At 41.6% G+C, this 14,619-nt stretch overlaps 1 protein-coding gene across 1 annotated transcript in view; it reads right to left on the bottom strand.

The window, feature by feature from the left end:
* The window catches only part of si:dkey-237h12.3 (teneurin-3), a 157,679-nt gene that overhangs the window by 46,395 nt on the left and 96,665 nt on the right, over positions 1-14,619 (bottom strand). The window contains exons 10-14 of the mRNA XM_020509186.2: positions 12,584-12,778; positions 9,412-9,612; positions 7,148-7,333; positions 2,390-2,536; positions 2,005-2,224 (exon numbers count right to left, since the gene is read on the bottom strand). Coding sequence (XP_020364775.2) covers positions 2,005-2,224; positions 2,390-2,536; positions 7,148-7,333; positions 9,412-9,612; positions 12,584-12,778 — 949 coding nt within the window. The remainder of the gene's footprint in view (positions 1-2,004; positions 2,225-2,389; positions 2,537-7,147; positions 7,334-9,411; positions 9,613-12,583; positions 12,779-14,619) is intronic.

The raw sequence follows: 14,619 nt of genomic DNA, 5'->3' as shown, positions 1-14,619 counted from the left end.
TTTTCAAGTCAGGTAAGTTACTATCGTTTGAGATACTAGCTAGTAATGTTATAATGTCACAATTTATTATATAGATAGCTAATAATAGCTAGCATAACCTATGTCGACTAAGTTATCTAGCTAGGATAGCTAACGTTAGCTCTGTCATGGTAGCTAGGTTAAAAAACGTTCACATGTAAACATGCAGTGGACGGGCTATTTTGAAAATATGATTATATTAAATGAATGCACAATTAATTATGATATTTATTTGTAGATTGCAATTTTAATGGTTTGGTATTATAAGTACTGTGAAAATATATTTAGAAATGTTCATGGATAGCATTCACATAATGTTTTCTGTTAGAGAGTGGAGGGGAGGAAGAAGAGTGAAAGAGAGAGAGGAGGAAAGGTAAAGATTATGATTACAGAGCCTGCCAATGTATTATTCCAAACAATGTTTTTCAGGTAAAATACAAAAATGAGGCAAGCAATGGGAATCTGTGAACCAAACTATTTTATCTAATAGTGTACTATTTATTATTAAAGATTGGAGAGGAAGGAGAAGGAAAAATGAAGGGAGTAAAAAAGAGTGAAGCGAGGAGATTAGAAGAGTGAGGTGGAAAGGTAAAGAGAAGGAAAGGAAGGAAGACGAGTGAAGAAAAGAAGAGGAGAAAGATTGGAGCAGAAGAAAAAGTTAAGAGAGTAAGAAGAGCAGACAGAGGAGGTACAATGGCTCTTTCCAAGAAACGGAATGAATGATATATGGACAGCAGCAAGAAATAGGTTCACTGTTCCTATGCTTATTGTGAAGACAAACTTCAACCTCCCTTGCCAGGAGTTCATGGAGAAGCTGGCCAAAGACAGAGTAATCCTGAAAAAGATACATTTTTCTGAGAATTATACAGATTAGGTTGGTAAAAGTATATTATATAGTTACCAATCACATCATCATCTTATATTTTTATTATGTTAAGTATTTCACATATACTATTGCCAGTTTTTTTTTCAATTTTTCTCATGTTCTCTTATTCTACCAAGACTACCAGGACCACTGAATGGCTGCTCAGATTGGACAGTTCTGTCTTGTCTGTATTGTTTCTGTTTTCTCTATCACAGTGTGCCTGTTAGACTAAATATATTAAAATGGAATTGTCCCCCATTCTACTGGTAGTACCCATCACGGTCTAATCAGCCAAATAAAGTAAAGATATGTAATTTTACTAATGTGCTTATTATGAATCCCATTCACCCTATTTTGCCCAAAATAATTATCAAATAAAGTTATAGAGATTTTTGTAACTTCAGAATGTAATTCATTTAGTCAAACTTTGCAGAATGTCTGTGTGCTTAAATACTGAAATTTGCCTGAATGTCTGTGAATATGTAACCAACTTCTTAACGGAGATAAAGAGAATAAAATTGACATTTTCAGCGGGTGAACTAATATGCCTCTGCCAGACCGGCTCGGGGATTGCCTCATTCTATATTTGTGGTAAAGCATGCTATTTACATAAGGATTACTCCCAAACTATTCTGTGAGTTGCGGGGATTATATTCCCAAAGCTTTCGGCACACAGTTAGCAATCATTTCCTCTCCATCAGCCGCAAAACAAACTCTACTTATGATCCAGAACAGACTGGGAGAGTGCATTGAGGTTCCCAATGAAATACATTTCTGTCTGCTGAGAAACTTACTTGCAAATTGATTCTTACTCCTTTATGTCGACGAATGATGAAATGTCATTATTTCCACTATAAGGTTTCACATCCCACTAAGGTTTGATACATCAAATCAGTATGCTCAATCTGGTACTCAATAACACATTTTTTACCCATACTCATCAAGTCAAGGTCCCTAAGAGAGCTATGCCACAGTTTGTCCTACAGGAGCAACTCTAGGAAAATACGACAAGATTCAATCAACTGAGATTATTTCAATGATACACTACTGACAACTGATTTTGCTTAAAAATTGCTGCGCTTTTGACATCCAACAAGATAGATGGACTTGATGGGAATCACCTGCTGTTGAAAGGGTTGTCACCAGGTATCACGTGACAACCACCAGGCCTAACCAGGAAGCTGACGTGCGCGTAAAAGCCCCTGGGGTCCAACGGAGAGGAGGATGACCCTTGACCTTGGCCCACAATGCTTATGGGGTCTGGGGATCCACGGCAGTAGGCCTGGCCCTGGCAGGAGCTCTGTGAACAGCAGTCTGGGTCCATACAGTCCACCAGTCCATCTATAATACCAAGATGCAACCGTGTTGATATTGGACAATACCCTAACTCTGCTCTTTCTGTGAATACAGCTGATCAAATAAAAACTCCTTAGTTCAACAGTCCATCATACTGACACAAAGTTATATAATTTGCAAAGAGTGAAGAATAATGGACTTTGTTCTTACCCCCCTCATTGTCCTTTCCATCTGAGCAGAGGGTCTCTGTGGAAACGTCACATCCTAGCCCTCTCCACCCTGATTGGCAGATGCAGCGCCACCCGGCTTGGTCCAGAATGCACCTCCCATTGCTGTTGCACAACCCAGGGCACCCATCTGCCAAAACAATCATGTCAATCACACATGCTAGCAAATCAGAGAGAGGGAGACAGGTTGAGGGGAGGAGACAAGACTTAGTCATTCAGGAGCAGCACAGAGGGACAAAATGAAAACAAAAGTATAAAGTGGACAAACAGGACATATAATTCTGACGGGGGGAGGGGTGGGGGGGGGGGTCTAAAGATACTGTAATTTCACATGGGTTTTGTCCTTTAACTGATTTCCATACCCTTTCAGGGCACTTTGAAATGGAAATGGTTTTGGCAAATGTAGGATATTAACAATGCATAGAGGTCAACACACAGTTGGATAATAGGGGTTAGTACTGCGAATATCCTTGCTCTGCTCTTTATGACATGCTGATTAGTCAAAGTTACTCTATTCCTATCTGTAGTATTTACCAAATTCAGCACAAAAAACAACACACATTTATCTTGGCCTAAAACCGGCACAACACCCATGTGAAGGTACTATCAAAGTAAAGACAAGGGTAGATAGAGGTAAAGACGAAAGGGGTTGTTGATGTTGTCTCAGCATCTCTACTTGATGCCAGGATATTGCATTTCTTTTTTCACAGGTTTGAACAAGAACAGAGCATACTGTAACTGACTGGCTACATCTGCTTGGCATTTCTTCTGACACACAAGGATTCCGAAAGGAAAAGGGGGACCGAGAGTGTGCTTGACTAGTTAGGACGGACACGTATGAAGGTACTGGGATCACAATAGAAACAGTGATAGACTGGGACATAAGACGTGTGCTTGGGGAAGAAAACAGAGCAGGCGAGTGATTGTTGATGACAATCTCTCTGGGGTAGTCATTCCGTTACCTTTATATCCTATCTTGACTGCTCCTATTACCATTGAGGAGAGGGGAAACATTTGGAAAAGAAAATTACTTATCTCTATTGCAGGAATATCTAGACTGAAAAACACAATTATCTGAGTATAGGATACAAGAAGAAAGAAAGAGGTAGAGCTCAGTCCAGATATACCTGACAACTTGGTATGCAATACTTTTCAGTTAAGCTTTATAGGGTTAAAAGCCCATTGCAGTTAAAAATGTGATTTTCTGTTTTATATACACTCACCGGCCAGTTTATTAGTTACCTCTAATACCGGGTCATATCCCCTTTGCCTCCAGAACAGCCTGAATGCTTCGAGGCATGGATTCTAAAAGTCGGAAACGTTCCACAGGGATGTTGGTCCATGCTGACGCGATGGCCTCAGGCAGTTGCTGCAGATTGGACAGCGGTACACCACCACCACCAGCCTGTACCGTTGACACCAGGCAGGATGGTTCATAGACACATGCTGCTTACGTCACATCCTGACTGCCATCACCATGACGCAACAGGAACCGGGATTCGTCGGACCATGCAATGTCTTTCCACTTCTCAACTGTCCGGTGTTGGTGATCACATGCTCGCTGGAGCCGCTTCTGGAATCCGGTGTGGTCGTCTGCTGCAATAGCCCAGTCGTGACGAGGATCGACGAGTTGTGCGTTCCCGAGATATCGTTCTGCACACCACTGCTGTACTGCCTCGTTATTTGTCTGTTTGTGGCCCGCCTGTTAGCTTGTACAAATCTTGCCATTCTCCTTCAACCTCTCTCATCAACGAGCTGTTTTTGCCCACAGATGTTTTTTGTTTGTCACACCATTCTCAGGGCACACCCTAGACACTGTTGTGCGTGAAAAGCCCAGGAGAGCGGTCGTTTCTGAGATATTGGATCCAGTGTGCCTGCCATCCAGTGTGCCATAACAGGCTCAAAGTCACTTAAGTCACTTGTTTTGCCCATTCCAATCGAACAGTCACTGAATGCCTCGATGCCTGTCTGCCTGCTTTATATAGAAAGCCACGGCCAAGTGACTCACTGTCTGTAGAAGCAATCCATTTTCATGAACGGAGTGATGTACCTAATAAACTGGCATGTGAGTATATATTCCACACTATGAGGTTGGAATAATACTGTGAAATTGTGAAAATTATGATAATGACCTTTGTGTAAGAGCTGTTTGAAAAGACCGCCTGAAAGTTGACATCACCAGGCAGTAATTAGTTGATAGACCAATAAGACAGAGAGTTCCAAACCTTTCTGCCAATAACAGCTAGTTTTCAGTTTTCCCCTCCCCACTCAGACCACTCCCAAACAGTCCAAGCAAAATTGTTGCTTGAGAAAATAGTATTTGCTAAGAAGCTATTTTTGTAAATTTTTTACCACTTTAATTGAAAACAATCACAGGAAGGTACTTAATTGCTACCTAGAAATTATTTGATATTTAGATAAAAACATCTGCATTAGGCCTTTAAGGTACAGCCCATATTGTTTGTATGTCATTAGCCCTGACAGTGATTAGGATTTTGTTATCACTTTTGTAAATATGATCTTTCATGGTGGATGATGGAGCACAAAAAAACAGCATGGTTGTCACATTCTGATTCTGTTGAGGGAAGTAAAGTTATCTGCTTATAAACCCCCATTTAAAGGGGGTTTACATGTTCAGTATGACATTTGTTGGGGGCTATTGATACGAAACAGGAAGGAGAGCGAAAGACAGGAAAGTACATTACCTGATACTCTTGAATCCAGAGCTTGTCAGATGAGAGAGAGAAAGAAAACAGGTATTATAGAAGGGTTACTACAGAGAAAACATACACAGACAGCATGAAGAGGAAAATGTAAATACATTTGAACTATGAATGTTTCACAGTTGTGTGTGTTAAGGATCTGCTTGAGGAAATTATCAGGCTTGCCTGGTGAGATACGTTGCCATAGCAGTAGTGGCATGCTTTCATTCCTAACAACACACATCCACCTATTAAACCCTCCACATAAAGTAAATAACAATGTACAGTACATTCACATAGAACATCTAAAGAACCTAGTTTATAACTGAATAGTTGGCAGCTGCTAACAAACACACGCTCGAACATTAATATGCTGTGTTTTAGTGCTGTCTTAATAGCATTCTAGTGTCAACTTTTGCACTTAGCTCTGTTAGCTCCAACACCAGCTATACAGCAGCTACAACTATAAGCGCATTTTCCATTCAAGAGTCGTGTAGCGTATTATCCTTCAGTTTACTACAAAGGTGTTTCTATGCATTCAAGTGCTCCTGGCAGTTTACTTCCATGCTTTGTTCCAATGATGAAGTGGTTGAATAGCTCCTGTGTACTCTCAGGACAATCAGCTACATGACTGATAGTTGTAATGTATGTACTCTTGGATGTGTACTGGGACGACAATATGCTGAAATGCTCCTGGATGTGTACTAGAAGAAAAAAACAGCAGCGGAGAGCAAAGAAATAACAGCGGTGCTTAAGACTCCCATGCAAAAACAGAATCGCAACGTGTCTGACAATAGTTGGTCCAGGGAAGCGGTCTATTCAAGCCCCTTCGTCAAGGTCTCTCCATGTAACGTGATTAAAGGTGCTTTATGCGAATTGAAGTTATTCAGAGAGCCCTATAAGAAAGGAATAAGCTCCTAGTTCCTGTTAAGAATAGGTAAATGGCTGCCTATTCATCCCAGGCGCATCTACGGCGAGGAATTTGTTTCCTGATGGGGGTTAAACAGGAAGAAGCTGAAAGGGACAGGATTTTAGTTCTCATTGAGGCAGAGATTAATAACATCAGGAATGCAACCCCTCCAATCACCCCAGTGCAATCTCATCTCTCTCTCCTGGTTTCTAACCAGTCAGCTTCATTCTCTGGATGGGATAACTGCTGATGAGGAGAACGTTTTGTAAATATGTAATTAGGGTTTGGAGAGCCGGGGTCTGTTTCAACAAGAGGGTGATGTCACCGAGGGGCTTTGGTCTCTATTAAGGCACAGTGAAGCTGTCATCTTGGAGATGGCTATACCATTGAGACAAAGCTGAATAAGACCTTAGTACTAGCTGTCCCTCTTTTCCCTTAATACTTTCCCTTAGTTGAGTCGTAGAATAGGCAGTAGGACTCTATAAAGAGCATATTTATAATTCTACTGTATAAAGATAATATTTGGCATGGGTCCTCAGAATCTGAAAAAGGTCTACAGCTGCACCATTGAGAGCATCTTGACTGGCTTCACCTCCGCATATTACCTCAACTACCTCGTACCCCTGCACATTGATTCGGTACCAGTACTCCTTGTATATATTCACATTTTTGTTATTTGATTGTGTTACTATTTCCTTTTTATTTAATGCAAATGTTTCGTATGTTTTAACTGTGTATTGTTAGGAAAGGGCTCGTAACAAAGCATTTCACGGTAAAGTCTACACCTGTTGTATTCGGAGCATGTGACAATTTTTATTTATTTGATTAGTTGGATAAGTCACTTCTGAAATCCATTTTCAGGTGGATTGGGAAAGGGAAAATGGTGATGTCAGGTGTCAAGGACAGTGAAAGTGAAATGGAATGGGTCATTTAGAAAATTATTTATTTATGTTTCATAGGGTTATATGATGCAAACATTGATTGATAGGAGGCACATTTCTTCCAAGCTCTTCAACTTAGAGTGCATTCAAGATACTGTTGAAAGCAACTCTTGGGCATATTCAGGAGCATTGATGGAGAATAAATTGGTACATTCCTGCCTCTTTGTACTGGTTTTCTGCCGACTCACCAATTGTGCAGTGTTCTCCGGTCCAGCCCTGGTGACAGTCACATTTGCCCTCTCGGCAGACACCGTGATCTGTACAGCGTGGGTGACAGTCCCTCTGGTCGCACTCTGAGCCTGCCCATCCCTCCTCGCAGTGACAGGTCCCACTGACACACACTCCATGGGGGCCGCAGGCCACAGTGCACACCTCTGACACACAACCACAAACAGAGTCATCCGTCATACACTGGACAGACGTGTGCCATAGTAGTGTACAGTAATTAAATCTGTAAGTACTTGTATGGACATAGTGAATAATACATTTTTTCTACTGTCAGTACATTAGTTCCACTGCCACAGCTGAATCATAATCTTTACATATTGATTGAATAAAGAGGAACAAAGCCTGATATTTTTCTCTCCAAATTCAGATGTGATGGGAGACAAGGACACATTTTCCTGCCACAAAAAAAAACGAAAACAAATTTGTTTTGTCTTTTGTTGCTTCGTTTTCATTTATTTAACTGGCAGAGCAGACTAAACAAGGTTTTTACATTTGCCGTCAGTTATCCCCAATGATTTCAGCTTGATCCTGGAACGTTAAATCCCACAACATCTACAAGAGACTGAAGTAAAAGGCTAGCTTGAGACATCTTTAGACCTACAGGCTTTCGAATAAGCAGGTCAACTCACTTATTTTAGTCACCAAGGACCACAAAAGCATAAGACCAACTACTTAAGCAGATGTCTCTGTGTAGTCAGACAGCAGGCGGTGTGGGTGAGAAACTCTCATTACTGAATCCACAGGTAGTAGGAGACCAAGGAGAGTGCTTCAGTCACTGGCATGCTACAAACCATACTAAAAGCTCCATTCTATTATTGAGGGAAAACCACATGAAACCATGAAGGGAATGGTTTATTCACAGGAACTGACCCAGTATTGCCTTCAGAGGCTCCAGAACACTTTGAAATGTCACCACAGCAGCCGTTCAGACAGCAAGAACAGACTTTCTAAGATTTGAAAAAACCTTACTTCAAGTAGGCTACAGGAAAAAGCAGTCCGCCACCCACCCATTAAAAGTAGTTGAGTAAGTTTAAGAAAATATCAACACAAATCTAGTCCACCTAGCACCCTTGTGAATATCCTTGAGGATAACACGTCAAGGTTTCAAAATTAACTATTTTTTCTGTTTTCCGCTTACAAGCGAAACCACCTCACCTACCTTAATTTGCACTTTTTTAATAGGTTGCTTTCATCGCCCTCTGAATGGAGTTTTTCTTCGATTGACAGACCTTGGTGGGTCTCTGATTAAGCTTAGACGACACTCCAGAATTTTAACCATGCCTCTGGAGGGGGATCGTTCGATTCCAAGGGCCCCCTCCCCTCCCAAAGAATCCATGAAATCAATTTTTCATTAGCGCAAAGGTGTTTATCTGCTTTTAGCAAGCCCCTGACTCCGGCACGATGGCAGAGTGGGTGGTCGATCTATGCCAAGCCACTTGTTAATTAAAGTTTATTTAATTGAAGTGGAACTGCTGAGATAATTAAGAGAGAAACCTTGACTACTACCCAGGTGGGCAAATACAAGTTTGGACGGCTGCTTAAGTAAGCTAACCTCACTTCCTTCAATGTAGAATTTTTAACATCGACCGGCAATGGATGTTTCATGGCAGGAAAGAGGGACTCTGTCCTGAATTTCAAAAGTATTTTATAGAATAACAAATGGCCTTACTTTGGATGTTGTCTGAAAGTGAATAAATTGAGACAAACTCCCTGGTCCCCTAAATTCCCATTATTCTTTCCTGCCAGCAGTCTAGGTTTTCATCTCATCCATCATTTCAGACTTACAGTACACCCTCTTACGCAAAACCCCTCAGATTTCAATCGCACAATCAAGTAAATGTGTGGCTTAATCATTCTTAGCTCCAGATAGTTAAAAACCCAGTAGGTTCCAATGTGACGCTACTCAATTTGGGTCTCCAACTGTGAACTGCAGATGCAGGTACTAATTCGGCACTGTGATTAGACTAAACTAAATAAAAACCCATTCTAGAGAAGGGCATTGAGTATGAATCACCTGGTCTTTTAAACAAATGAACCGATTACTAAAACCAAAGCACAGCCCTCAAACTGGCAAAGTACCTACAAGAAAACAAACTAATTGTCTAAAATGTTCCTCATATTAATGAGGACCATCATCCTTTTCCTCACTGGAGGAGTCTCCTCACACACAACACAAAGCCAGACAGCTAAACCCGAAATAAAAAGTTAGAGAGTGTTGTCTGACCTAAAGAGCAGTCGGAGCCTGTCCAGTTAGCCTCACAGACACAGGTGCCTGTCTCGGTGTGGAAGGTTCCGTGGCTGGAGCACTGTTCAGGACACGTGCTCTTCAGGATCTCACAGCCAATTCCGCCCCAGCCCGGGTTACAGTGGCATTCACTGTGGTGGCAGGCTCCGTGGCCCGAGCAGGTTGGATCCATACAGTCCGCTAGGAAAACAAGAGAAAGGAACGGAGATAGTTCAACTACTGTATATGGGATGACTTAATCATGAAATAAACAACTAAACATATGAACATGCTCCATAGCCAGCTTATTACTAGTACAGCCTTTTAGCAAACACATACAAGTATATTGATCTCAGCGACTCATTGAGAATAATTTGGTTCTAATCATAGTGCCTTCAGAAAGTATTCATACCCATTGGCTTATTCCACCTGTAGTTGTGTTACAGCCCCAAAATAATGTCCACCTATCTACACACAATACCCCATAATGACAAAGTGAAAACATATATTTTTTTTAAATGTAAGCACATCTATTGAAACTTAAATACAGAAATATCTCATTTACATCAGTATTCACACCTCTGAGTCAATACTTTGTAGAAGCACCTTTGGCAGCGATGACAGCTGTGAGTCTAAATTTTTATTTTATTTTTTATTTTACCTTTATTTAACTAGGCAAGTCAGTTAAGAACAAATTCTTATATTCAATGACGGCCTAGGAACAGTGGGTTAACTGCCTGTTCAGGGGCAACCTTCCGGTTACTAGTCCAACGCTCTAACCACTAGGCTACCCTGCCGCCCTATGCTGACCACACCTCTCGTGTCGCAAAATAAATGTACACATACATGTTATTCAATCATTGCACCCACACTGCTCGCGCGCCACAGTAAGGGTCTGTGTGGCCAGGCGCTAAAATAGAAGTTGGTTCAATTTGTGACACTCAACACGCGCAAATCCTGCCTTTCAACTCTCCTCATTGGTTTTTAGGAGCATATACCCAGGTGGGAAAGATGAACTGACATCCACACTCCAGTCGGTTGTAGTAATGCACTGTAAAGTTGGTTGCCAACCATCATTTAAAATCCAAAGAAGAAAAAGAAAAACTAATTCGGTTTACCGTTTTATCTGTGGATTCATTGTCAGAGTTGAGGACCTTGTGCATTTCAGGTAAAACAACAACCCAATGTTTATATATCAGAACAAATTAGCTAGCAAAAGCAACCTAGCTAACTAAATTGCCATAAATGTTTGATTTTTTTTATTTGACCTTTATTTAACTAGGCAAGTCAGTTAAGAACAAATTCTTATTTTCAATGAGAATTTGGTCAGCATGTACAAGTTCGCACACCTGGATTGAAACGTATTTTCACATTACTTATTTTTTTAATTATTCATAGTCTGTCAAGTTGGTTGTTGATCATTGCTAGACAGCCACATTCAAGTCTTGCCATAGATTTTCAAGCCGCTTTCAGTCAAAACTGTAACTCGGCCACTCAGGAACATTCAATGTCATCTTGACAAGCAACTCAATGGTAGATATAGCCTTGTGTTTTAGGGTATTGTCCTGCTGAAAGGTGAATTTGTCTCCCAGTGTCTGTTTGAAAGCAGACTATACCAGGTTTTCCTCGAGGATTTTGCCTGTGCTTAGCTGTATACTGTTTTTTTTATCCCCCCAAAACTCCCAGTTGTTGCTGATGACAAGCATACCCATAACATGATACAGCCACCACTATGCTTGAAAATATGAAGAATAGAACTCAGTAATGGGTTCGATTTGCCCCAAACATAACGCTTTCTACTCAGAACATAAAGTTAATTTCTTTTCCAATTTGTTTGAAGTTTTACTTTAGTGCCATATTTCAAACAGGATGCATGTTTTGAAATATTTGTGTTCTGTACAGGCTTCTTTCTTTTCACTCTGTCATTTAGGTTAGTATTGTGGAGTAACTACTGTACAATGTTGTTGATCCATTCTCAGTTTTCTCCTATCACAGCCAATAAACTCTGTAACTGTTTTAAAGTCACCATCCCTGAGCGGTTTCCTTCCTCTCCGGCAACTGAGTTAGGAGGGACACCTGTATCTTTTTGGTGACTGGGTGTATTGATATACCATCCAAAGTGTAATTAATAACTTCACCATGCTCAAAGGGATATTCAATGTCTGCTTTTTATTTTATTTTATTTTTACCAATCTACCAATAGGTTCTCTTCTTTGTGAGGTTCTGGAAAACATCCCTTGTCTTTGTGGTTGAATCTGTATTTGAAATTCACTGCTTGACTAAGGGACCTTACATATAATTGTATATGTGGGGTATAGAGATTAGGTCGTTGTTTACTCTTGAACTTATTTAGGCTTGCCATAATAAAGGGGTTGAATACTTATTGACTCAAGACATTTCAGCCTTACATTTTTTATTAATTTGTAAATATTTCTACAAATATAATTCCACTTTGACAATATGGGTTATTGTGTGTAAGCCAGTGACAAAGGACATCTAAATGTAATAACTTTTAAATTCAGCCTGTAACACAACACAAGGGGTGTGAATATTTTCTGAAGGGACTGTAAGGCAATACCTTGTACTATCATCAAACCAGAACCAAATGTCCAGTTTGAGTCCACTGACAACATTGTCCAACCGTTCCTGCATAATTCCACAATAGCACTTATGTACTTTCTCTCTTAATTCACTTCACAATGAGCGCAACATTTTTATTTAATTACTCCCTCGACTCAATAAGATTTTACACATTGGGTCACTGATCTGCAGATGTAAATCTGACAAGTGAATTGCCTCTGTCTGAATTGGGATCAATGAAGTTAAACTGACTGAACAGGGGGAGAAGAGGTAGAGGGGATAGCGAGAAGTATTTTCGATAACAATGAGAAATAGACCCAGACTGAGAGATATTGAATCTCACAGGGTCCTTGTTCGAGAGCGCACTGAAGCAATCACATTGGATGGACAATTCAGAATCAATTCCAATCCATACCTGTGGTGGCTAAATGGTTGGAGGGAGTTAATGCATGCAGAGTATCGATGGAGGAACAAAAGGAATTATTTGCTTGGTGAAGTTGAAAAGAGCTATTGTTTAAGTTGTATAAGTACTGTATACATCGCCGACAGGCTGGGAAATCGAACGGTGACACTACATATTGTTGTGGTGTACCTTGGTGACAGTTGCTTCCCTTGTGGCCAGCATTACACACACAGTTGCCCGTCACACAAATCCCATGGCCTCCACATTGGGGGTCTACACACTGGGTAGTAGGCACGTCACACTCTGTGCCCTTCCATCCACTGTAGCACTGACAGCGCCCCCTGGTGTACTGGCCATTGCCACTGCATAGGACAGGACAGGCAGCTGTTGTGGGAAGAAACAATGTTACTCAATAGTATATAAAGCATATTAGTTACTCTGGACCCTGATCTCTCTTTTGACGAACATAACAAGACTGTTTCAAGGACAGCTTTTTTCCATCTACGTAACATTGCAAAAATCTGAAACTTTCTCTCCAAAAATGATGCAGAAAAATTAACCACGCTTTTGTCATTTCTTGGTTAGACTACTACAATGCTTTACTTTCCGGCTACCCAGATAAAGCACTAAATATACTTCAGTTAGTGCTAAACACTGCTGCTAGAATCTTGACTAGAACCCAAAAATGTGATCATATTACTACAGTGCTAAGCCTCTCTACACTGGCTTCCTGTTCAGGCAAAGGCTGATTTCAAGGTTTTACTGCTAACCTACAAAGCATTACATGGGCTTGCTCCTACCTATCTTTCCGATTTGGTCCTGCCGTACATACCTACACTTACGCTACGGTCACAAGATGCATGCCTCCTTACTGTCCCTAGAATTTCTAAGCAAACAGCTGGAGGCAGGGCTTTCCCCTATAGAGCTCAATTTTTATGGAATGGTCTGCCTACTCATGTGAGAGATGCAGACTCAGTCTCAACCTTTAAGTCTTTATTGAAGGCTCATCTCTTCAGTAGGTCCTATGATTGAGTGTAGTCTGGCCCAGGAGTGTGAAGGTGAACGGAAAGGCACTGGAGCAACGAACCGCCCTTGCTGTCTCTGCCTGGCCTGTTCCCCTCTCTCCACTGGGATTCTCTGCCTCTAACCCTATTACAGGGGCTGAGTCACTGGCTTACTGGTGCTCTTCCATGCCGTCCCTAGGAGGGGTGCGTCACTTAAGTGGGTTGAGTCACTGATGTGATCTTCCTGTCTGGGTTGGCCCCCCCCCCCCCCCACCCCTTGGGTTGTGCCGTGGCGGAGATCTTTGTGGGCTATACTCGGCCTTGTCGCAGGATGGTAAGTTGGTGGTTGAAGATATTCCTCTAGTGGTGTGGGGGCTGTGCTTTGGCAAAGTGGGTGGGGTTATATCCTGCCTGTTTGGCCCTGTCCAGGGATATTGTCAGATGGGGCCACGGTGTCTCCCGACCCCTCCTGTCTCAGCCTCCAGTATTTATGCTGCAGTAGTTTATGTGTCGGGGGGCTAGGGTCAGTCTGTTATATCTGGAGTATTTCTCCTGTCTTATAAAATGTCCTGCGTGAATTTAAGTATGCTCTCTCTAATTCTCTCTCTTTTTCTCTTTCTTTCTCTCTTTCTCTCTTTTTTTCTTTCTTTCTTTCTCTCTCCCGGAGGACCTGAGCCCTAGGACCATACCTTAGGACTACCTGGCCTGATGACTCCTTGCTGTACCCAGTCCACCTGGCTGTGCTGCTGCTACAGTTTCAACTGTTCTGCCTGCGGCTATGGAACCCTGACCTGTTCACCGGACGTGCTACCTGTCCCAGACCTGCTGTTTTCAACTCTTTAGAGACAGCAGAAGCAGTAGAGATACTCTGAATGACCGGCTATGAAAAGCCAACTGACATTTACTGCTGAGGTGCAGACCTGTTGCACCCTCGACAACTACTGTAATTATTATTATTTGACCCTGCTGGTCATCTATGAACATTTGAACATCTTGGCCATGTTCTGTTATAATCTCCACCTGGCACAGCCAGAAGAGGACTGGCCACCCCTCATAGCCTGGTTCCTCTCTAGGTTTCTTCCTAGGTTCTGGCCTTTCTAGGGAGTTTTTCCTTGCCACTGTGCTTCTACACATGCATTGCTTGCTGTTTGGGGTTTTAGGCTGGGTTTCTGTACAGCACTTTGTGACATCAGCTGATGTAAGAAGGGCTTCATAAATACA

Source organism: Oncorhynchus kisutch, linkage group LG19 (assembly GCF_002021735.2).
Source record: "Oncorhynchus kisutch isolate 150728-3 linkage group LG19, Okis_V2, whole genome shotgun sequence".
In the NCBI taxonomy this organism is placed as follows: Eukaryota; Metazoa; Chordata; class Actinopteri; order Salmoniformes; family Salmonidae; genus Oncorhynchus; species Oncorhynchus kisutch.
The sequence above is the reverse complement of the archived record's forward strand: the minus strand, read 5'-3'. Positions and strand labels throughout refer to the sequence as shown.